Source organism: Trachypithecus francoisi, unplaced genomic scaffold (genome assembly GCF_009764315.1).
Source record: "Trachypithecus francoisi isolate TF-2019V2 unplaced genomic scaffold, Tfra_2.0 Contig01579, whole genome shotgun sequence".
Taxonomy (NCBI): Eukaryota; Metazoa; Chordata; class Mammalia; order Primates; family Cercopithecidae; genus Trachypithecus; species Trachypithecus francoisi.
In genome coordinates, this window is record NW_022681442.1 from 28,934,848 (window position 1) to 28,944,186 (window position 9,339).

A 9,339-nucleotide genomic window follows, 5' to 3' on the forward strand; every position below is an offset into this window, starting at 1 on the left:
GCACTCCAGTCCAGGCGACAGAGCAAGACTCCGCCTCAAAAAAAAAAAAAAAAAAAGAAAAACGACATTTACCACTTTTTTCTGGGCCTGGCATCAGTTGTTATTGACTCCAGGTATATCTGGAACTGCTTATTACCTGTGAGTCAGACCTCAGTTTATTTTTAAATTTTCAAACCTTTCTGGAGACTAAGAAAACAGTCTCAGGACATTCGATTTCGCTACCTCTCTGATGCAATGCCCTTTGTCACCAGAAAAAAAAACTAATAGCGAGCCATATTTGATGTACGCAGCATCCAGCCGCTCCTTGACCGTGGGGGCCTGATAGCACAATGGGGTAGGCTGCATTGCTCAGCAAGGATCCGAGCACCTCGTCATCTTAAAGCAATTACTGCTGTGACCATGTAACCAGCATGGCTCTAAAAACCAGGCCCACCCAGCCATGGCTGCCACTGCTTCCTTCCAACTACTGAGCAGTGATGGATACAATATACAGAGATCAAATTTAAGAGAGCAGCGTAGTCAGAGACCACTCTTCCCTTGGAAAGAAGCAGTGCACCTTAACTTCTGGGATGCAGAGATCTGGGAGGAGTGAGTTTCCCCTGTATGCTTAGGGGTGGCCTGCTGTTTCTCCCAGTGGTTATAGGAGAGAATAATATTGTGACATTGGGAACTGTATTTCCTCTCTGGGAGGCCAAACAAAGCTCAGTATTTGAAATTCCATGTCTCTCTTTAGTCTCTGTTATTGAACTGAAGCTAATCAATTCAAATTCAGTTTCAGCAAGATTGGTCAGGGGAGGGTCCGGGGAAGGAAGGAAGGGAGGACTATTCATACCATAAGATTGTCATCCCCATAATGAAGATCAAATGTGCAGAAAATTGGTCAAACCAGTTTTTAACAATAAAAGTTCAACCATTAAACAAACCTATGAGTTCATTTCCTTCTTTAGAAGCAGAGCAGTAACCTACTTCAAGTAAATGATCACCTTTTCTCAGTTGTCTGTTTAAAAAAAAAAAAAGCTGGGCACCGTGACTCACGCCTGAAATCCCAGCACTTTGGGAGACCAAGGTGGGCAGATCATGAGGTCAGGAGATTGAGACGATCCTGGCTAACACGGTGAAACCCTGTCTCTACTAAAAATACAAATAAATTAGTCAGGCATGGTGGTGGGCGCCTGTAGTCCTAGCTACTCGGGAGGCTGAGGCAGAATGGCGTGAACCTGGGAGGCAGAGCTTGCAGTGAGCTGAGATCATGCCACTGCACTCCAGCCTGGGCGACAGAGCAAGACTCCGTCTCAAAGCAAACAAAAAAAAACCTTCCTTGCCAGATGAAAGCAAGAGTAGTGTGGAACATTTATTTAAACATGAGAAGCAGAAGGTTCCTCCTCTTGCAAGTATGTTGTCTCTAAATGTAGCATTTCCACTGGAGGTGGTGGTCTGGGTGGATGGTTAATATATGAGGATTGTGCAGCCAGGTAGATAGCCAGGCCTCTGCATACACAGATACCCACAGCCCAGGAATCTTGAGAACTGAACGGCCCATAACAGCCTCTGGCACTATCAGAGCTGCAGGGAGGCTTGGCTGGGGCTACTCCAGTCTCAGGCCCCTGCGTTCAGCGGAAGTCATGAGGAGGATAAAACTAGAATTCCTCCCTTTCCTGTCTTCAGGGTGCTTCCCAGCTCCTCTCTAAGCTTGGGGCAGAGCCCTTCACCTGGCAGGTACCCACATCCATGGAGAACTGGTAAGCAGCTTTGGAGCACCACGCTGGGCACCACAGCTTGCCCTTGCCCTGCTCTGTCCTGTGCCTTCATCTCCTCAACTGTGATAGAGAAATAACACTAGCATCTACTTCACAGGCTTCTACAAGGATTGACTTAAAAGGTGTGAATTAAGTGGGCTGTGAGCTAGACATCATGTTAGGTTCTGGGAATATAACCTCCAGCAAGTCTGATGGGAGCCTCCCCTGGGCGAGCTTGGGCACCACCATTGCCTTTCCTTTCCAGGAGGCAGCTTGACAAAGCTTGCCCCGATGTGATTGACAAAGCTTGCCCCAGCTAGATCCATAGCCACGTGATTGAGGAGGTACCACTGTTGGCCAATGCCTTCCCTTCCCTCCCCTCCCACTTCCAGCCCAGTTCTCTTCTGGCTAGCACAAGAAAGATGCCACTCCCCAAGCCCTAGCCGCTTCAGATTAGAGGGGCCTCTGTTTACACTCCCTGTGCTTCGCGCACTCAGGGTTGCAGTGGCAGCCGCAGGGGCCCAGGCTGGGGGTCAGCTGGCAGGGACTGGCCTCCACGCACCCTCTGTTGGCAGGACAGTGGCTGGAAGGACTTCACCATGGCTGGTCCTCACAGGCATCTGGAGACACCAGATACTGCCCTCAGCAGGGCTCTGCCGTTTGAATCCTCCTTTGCCTCCATAACAGAGACCCGGTATAAAACCACCCCGCACCCTCCACCTTCTGCTTTGGGCTCCTGCAGCTGAGTAAATATTTTTCCTATCTCTTTGCCTGCATTCGTGTTCAGTTACTTGCAATAATCTCTCCTTAATCAGCCATAAAGCAAGAAAAAGGCAAAGCGCTGTTCACATAGTGTGGGCACACTGTCCTTGATTTCTCTGAGAAGACGGTTTGATTGCGAGCCTCCATAGAGGAGAGGTGCCCACCTTGGAGTGCTTGTGCGAGCGCCTGAAGGTGGAAAGTGCCGTGTAAGTGCCGATCTATTCAGCTTCCCAGGCGAGAGAAGATGCGTATCTTATTCATCCCTCTTTTATTTGTAAAATCTTTTTTGTCTCTTGGCAGGTGATCTTTTTTTTTTTTTCTGGAAACCAATTAGCTACTAAAATTAAACATGCTTCTCTTTAAATTAATCCTTTTCATAAAATGGTCTTAAAATTGGCCTTAGCTTCTCAGAGTTAGTAGCTGACCCCGTTGTAATTAGAGATGCATTTGGATTCCCCCTTTCTCCCACCTCGGCATTCCTCTGCCCTTCCCCCTGCTGCCGCCAGGTGCTGTCCACCTTCGGGCTTTCTACACTGTGGCCTCATCTTGGCAAAGGTCAGAGGTCGGCTCTGGGACAGCCGTCAGATTATCTGGTTCTGCTGCCCAAGTGCGCTGACAGCAACTGGCGGAGTTGTAATCACTGTAAATTCAGGTGACGGTCAGATGAGGCGGGAGAGAGGATGCCTGCTGGTTGTTTTGCAGTGATGTATTGTTTATGGGATTAATGTTCCTAATGGCCAAGGGTGTCAGCTGATATTTATTACTGTAAGCTGTCTCAGCTGTTCAGGTTCAGCAGCTAGATCCATGGCCACAGGAAATGTGGGACTCAGTGGCGTGTCCAGTGTGGCTGATGTGTGCAGATGTAGCTGGGACCTCTGTGAGCCTCTGTTACGGGAAGGACTCATGGCAGCAGCTGCCTTGGATTTTGTTCTGGGCTTCTGAGGAAACTCTACACACTCTTAAAGGTTGGGGAGACTCTAGGGAAGGGCACAGTGTCCAGGGCTGGCTCCAAAGGGGGTTGAGAAGGAGTTCACCTCTGACAGGCCTGGCATCCATAGGATTGTGCCGCCTGCCAGGTGGCTGTAGGCATTGTGTGGTTTTTACCTGGGTCCCTCTGCAGCCTTCTAAGAGAGGGCGCTTTCAAGGTCATTGTGCCTTTAAGGGAACCTTCTCCGCAGTCCCTCTGGATGCTGGTGCTTAAAGCTATAAGAAGCGGGCCAGACCCTTTTAAACCTATCTGCGGTGCTGCAGGAAGAGAAGTAAATGCACATCGCCCTGGTGTGTGACTCTCAGCACTCACTGCAGTGGGTTTGTTTTTCCAAAAAGAAATTTAATTTAACCCAAGTGTACACTGTCACACTGTAAACACACTGGGGCACCAGAAGGGTGGCTTATTGAATGTAATGCCCTAGCAAAGGTCAGCTTTTAGAAAAAGCCAAAAATGGCTGGAATCGTTCCTGATAGCTCCTCAATCAGGCTTTGGATGCAGGCAGATGTGTTTATTTTTTCAGAGGGAGTTCCTGAGGACCCATCTCAAGTTCAGGCGCTGGGCATTCCCCCTCCCATCTCCCTCTTGTGCTCTCAGAGACCTCCCTCCTCCTCCTCCTCCTGGGAGGTCACTGTCCTTGGTCACCGAGGTGGGCCCCTGAGCCAAGCAAACTCCCTAAAGCTGGCGGTCTGGGAGGGAGGGCCTGGGACCCCCACCACCCGCCCCTCCAGGCTGCAGTGTGTGGCGCTTTCCTTCCAACTAACACTGCCTTTCTCTGCCCATTTCCCTCAAAGGATGGCATGAACTGGGTCTGCAAAAATGTCAATGCAAAGAAGAAATAAAATCTAGACGAATGGCGACGCGGGAGCTGCGGGAGCCGAATTCGGTCCTGAAAAACACTAATTTGCTGCTTTCTGACCAAATGTTTTTCCATCTGTGTACAGCTACAGCTGTTTGAAGAGAGGGAACAACACAGTTTAGAAAGAATCCCCATTCCAGCAGTAGATTTAACTGATCTCTGAGGTTCGGTATCATTTTTCAAATAAAGGAATTATATTATTTCCTCTGCATAATTGAAATAGTATTAAGTGTCTCAAAGCACATGATTAGAAAATGAGATCTTTTAAATGAGCAAGAGATTGCATTGCAGTTTAGACAATTCCAGTGGGCTTTTTTTTCCTCTCAAAAAAAAAAAAAGAAAAAGAGGAAGCAGCAGCTTTGCTGAGTTCATTTATTTACTGACCCGTCCCTTGCATTCCCTCCATGGTTTTGAAACCACAGACAGTGTTTGCTGCTGCTGTCAGTGATTTTTACCATCAACAGCCCAGCCAGGCTTCAGTCTGTCCGGCAGGAAGCTGCTGGGTGGGGGTGGGGGGAGAAAAGGCAGATAATTAAACTATCCCATTGTCTTGCAGGTCAGAGACTACGTATGTAATCCTCACTCTTTGGACAGAAAAAAAAAAAAAAAAAAAAAACCCTTTCTTGCAGACAAGTCACTACAGAAACATACCCCATCCCACCCACCCCTGCCCCCACCCCCACCCCAGCCAGCCACACAGAGAAGCAAATTCTTATGACTTTTTGACTGTAATGACATCTGGAATGTAAGGAGAGGTGGGAGGTTTAATTCCAGAAAAATTACAAGGTCCTTAAAAAGCTCTCACACCGAGGGCTCAGGCTAGCGTAAACAGGCTTTCTCCAGCTCAGTGGAGCAGTGAGCAGCCGACTCTGAGATTAGCTGGCTTCTCCGTGGCCATCCTATAGATGGGATTTCTAAAGCTCAAAGAATTCTGTGTTTAAACGATCACAATAGGCTGCTGCTATCAGATTTTAGAAATAAATGCAGCTTACCATGAACCTGCTCCACTGAGAAAAGCCAGGCAGATCGATTTTTAGAGAGATCAATTTTTACAGTGCTGGCAACTTGGTGGTGTGGGATGCTCCTGGGTGGAGAGGGTTTGCTGCTGGGAAGGACATGGGTGTATGTGTGACTGCGGGGGTCGTGTCCAGGGAAGCCAGAGTCACCCTAGCTGCTGGGCTCCTCTGCCTCTGCAGCAGAATGTCTGTCCTCTGTTGATTGATTGGAGAGGAATAGCAGAACATTTCTCCTGCCCCTCAAAATGAGCTTGTTTCCCTGAGCCTCAGAAATCCTCAGCTTCAAACATGGGGAAACAGGCCAGAGCATTGCCCGGCTGCTGAATTAAACTCTGTTCTGGTGCCTGAGCTCAGGGGTTTTCAGAGAATGAATAAGAGACTGTCCAGTGACTGGTGGGTTCCTGGGGGCCAGCTGCCTTCTCATCCTGGGAGGTGGCCCTTCCCAAGCCCATCAGGGCATGTGAGCAGACTGAAGGGGCCACTGCAGCCCCTGGCCCTCGGTACCCAGCTTTTTCTGGCTAAGAGTATGCAGCAGAGACTGAGGCATAGCCAGCTTCAAAAGCGGTCTGGCGTGAAAGTCATTAAAGCCAGCCATGAAAAGGTGCCCCGGAGTTGCTGTGGACAGACCTGTAAGGACTTGCAAAACAAAAGAAAGTGAGGGTTTTTTTTAAACCGCAGAGCTAGCTGCTCTCTGCAACCTCCTCCACTGGCTTCTCTGGCTCACCCAGGCTCCTCTCCTACTTTGAACAGAGGCAACACAGAATTATAAGGAATCAGAAATCTCCCTTCTACCAGGCTGCAAATGTGGCTCTAGCACTTGAAAATTGTTTTTTCTTCCAAATAGTTCATCAGGGACAAGTTATCTGAGGGGCAAAATGCCTGCTTGGAGGTCTGCAATTTTGGAATACTGCACTATGGAACTTTGACTCTGGCGGTGGAGGGTCTGTAAAATATTTTTGTTCTTTTACCACCAACTTAGGGGACTGTTTTAAAGAGCCCTCCCAAGGCCTCTGCTAGCAGGCAGAAGCCACTCCTCTGATAACGGCCTCTGTCAATGTTCCGATTTGCTCCTCAGCTGCAGAGACACAGAGACACTGCAGATGTCACACGCTTTCATGTTCCCTTTGAGCCCTTTTGAACCCTCCTGGGGCTCTGGGGTAGATGAGAGAAGCCTGAAAAAGGCAGAGTTTGAAAGCTCCCATTTAAAAACAAAATGTTTTTTAAAGCCCTCTTGGCTCTCCCCTGCCCACTCCTGCCCCTGACCAGAAGACAGAGTTTGAAGCTAGAAAGGGGAGACCCCTTTTCTCCTCCTCCGTCCCCATTAAGTCTTAGCGAGACTTTTGCCCTGTACACAATTGCATCTGAATGTGCGGGGGAGAGGGCTGGAGGCCGGAGGGCAGGCGAGGCCTGGGGGTGTGCTCCTGATATGTGCTCAAGCCAGTTGTGGGAAAAACTGGAGCCCTCCCCTCCTCCCGACCTACCCCGTGTGGCTGCTTTTGGCTGGATTCCCTGCACCCAGTGCAACACACCCTTTCCCCTTCACTCTCCCTTGGTTACTATGGAAACAAGGGTGTCATTGATGTGGGCTGAGCTGGGGAACATGTCGGTGCACAGCTGAAAGTCAGCGATTATGCCGGCGGTTAGAAATGTGCCAGGGTTAAAGGAGTCTGCAGCTCCCACGGCTGCTGGGAGGACATGGTCCTGCCCCCTTCCTTCCTCCCTCCCTCCGTCTCCACTTCTCTCTCCTGGCTTTTGACAAATTTCTTTATTCCCCTCTGGACTAAAGTAGTGGCTATTTTTGTGCCACTCTGCGCCCCACCCTCACTGTTGGCCGCTCCTTTTCCGGCCTGGCCTGGAGGGTGACACCATGTCACCCCCACCAGGACTCGTCTCTCCATTCCCGTCAGAGTTTGCTTTGATTTCCCTTTCCTTTCCTTCTTGGGGACCAGTTCTTACTTCCTTTTATTTTTAGCTCTGCACTCCATGTGGTTTCAGGGTTCAGTCTGATCCATCAAAAGGTTCTTTTTTTATAATCCCTTTTGAAAATGATAATCAAAGGAAGAGACGTGGTGTTTGGTCATGTGGAAAACTCAATGTATAATTTAGACGTCTGTCAAAAATCCGACAAATAAAATTTAGCTGGAATGAAGGCAGCCTGGAATGTGTTGTGTTCTTTGCCGAAGCTCAGAGAGGGCCTGAAATATGTTTGTCCTTTCAGGGGTTTGCTTTCTTCAAGAGGTTTTTTCCAGAAGGATATATGTATAAAATAGGATACCAACAATAGCAGTAATAGCCCTTCATTAAGCCCCTCCTACGTGCCGAGCACTTTAGATACATCATGGTAAGCATTAGTCCCCTTTGCAGCGGAGGAAATTGAGGCATTTGCCCCAGTTCAGGAACTTGCCTGAAATCACAGAGCCTTTCAGTGCAGGTGGGGCTGGGAGCCTGGGTCTGAATGCTCAGCAAGCTGCCGCCTCTGGAGAATAAAAACAGTCAATGGCAGGGCCGGATCACGCCTGTAATCCCAGCACTTTCAGAGGCTAAGGTAGGTAGAGCTCCTGAAGTCAGGAGTTCAAGACCAGCCTGACCAACATGGCGAAACCCTGTCTCTACTAAAAATACAAAATTAGCCGGGCATGGTGGCTTGCATCTGTAATCCCAACTGCTTGGGAGGCTGAGGCAGAAGAATTGTTTGAACCCAGGAGTCGGAGGTTGCAGTGAGCTGAGGTCACACCATCGCACTCCAGCTTGGGCAACAAGAGCAAAACTCCATCGCAAAAAAAAAAAAAAAAATCTGTCAGTGGCTCATTTCCCAGCAGCCTCAGCCCCTAGCCTCTGAGTGCTCCTTCTGCCCAGCCTCCTCCCCTCAGCCTCTGACAAGCACAGCTCTCCTGGGTTCCCTGCCCCAGGTGTTGCATGTCCTCTGCTCACACAGCACAACCATAGACTGGGTTTCATCCTTGGCCAGGTCCAGCCCGACAGACATGAAAAAGGGAGAAGAAATAATTAGCAAAGTTAGGGCCTTCAGGGAGACTTGCAGTTACATAGTACCTAATATTGGATCTTCCATTTACAGAGGGTTCCGAGAGGGAACAGACCTGCCCAGTGTTACATGGAAGGTGCAGAGTTGGCAGCTGTCCCGGGCTCTGCCCTCTGGAGCAGAAGAATTCGTTGTCCCTTCAGCAGGCTAGAGACACAGCAGCACAGCTGGTCCCACAGGGCCTCACCATTTGTGCATGTGTGTATGTTTTGTGTTTTTGAGAGAGATTTCACTCTGTCACCCAGGCTGGAGTGCAGTGGCACAGTCACAACTCACTGCAGCCTCAACCTCCTGAGCTCAAGCCATCCTCCCAACCCAGCCTCCCAAGTAGCTGGGACTAGAGGCATGTACCACCATGTCTAGCTAATTTTTTTTTTTTTTTTTTTTTTTTTTTTTAGACAGAGCCTCACTCTGTCGCCCAGCCTGCAGTGCAGTGGCACAATCTCAGCTCACTGCAAGCTCCGCCTCCCGGGTTCATGCCATTCTCCCGCCTCAGCCTCACTAGTAGCTGGGACTACAGGCACCCGCCACCACACCGGCTAACTTTTGGGGTTTTTTTGTATTTTTACTAGAGATGGAGTTTCACCATGTTAGCCAGGATCGTCTCAATCTCCTGACCTCGTGATCTGCCTGCCTCGGCCTCCCAAAGTGCTGGGATTACAGGCGTGGGCCACCACGCCCAGCCTTTAAAGAGCAAGCTGTGGGCAGAACTAGCTGGTAGCTGGAAGCAGGAGAAAGAAGAATTAGGGTTGCCAGATACATTACAGAACATTCAGTTAAACTTGAATTTCAGATAAACAATGAATAATTTTTAATTCAAGTATATCCCATGCAATATTTGGGACATCAGTATAACAGTCAAAAAATGCATTATCTTAAATTAAAATTTAACTGGTCATCCTAGCTTTTTGGTTTTCTTTTGATAAATCTGGCAAAAC

At 49.0% G+C, this 9,339-nt stretch overlaps 1 protein-coding gene across 1 annotated transcript in view; it reads left to right on the forward strand.

Moving 5' to 3' along the window:
* ARL3 (ADP ribosylation factor like GTPase 3) overlaps positions 1–7,506 on the forward strand; it is a 47,413-nt gene extending 39,907 nt beyond the window's left edge. Inside the window, exon 6 of the mRNA XM_033184371.1 lies at positions 4,281–7,506. Coding sequence (XP_033040262.1) covers positions 4,281–4,328 — 48 coding nt within the window. The 3' untranslated portion in view covers positions 4,329–7,506. The remainder of the gene's footprint in view (positions 1–4,280) is intronic.
* Positions 7,507–9,339: the final 1,833 nt, after the last annotated feature.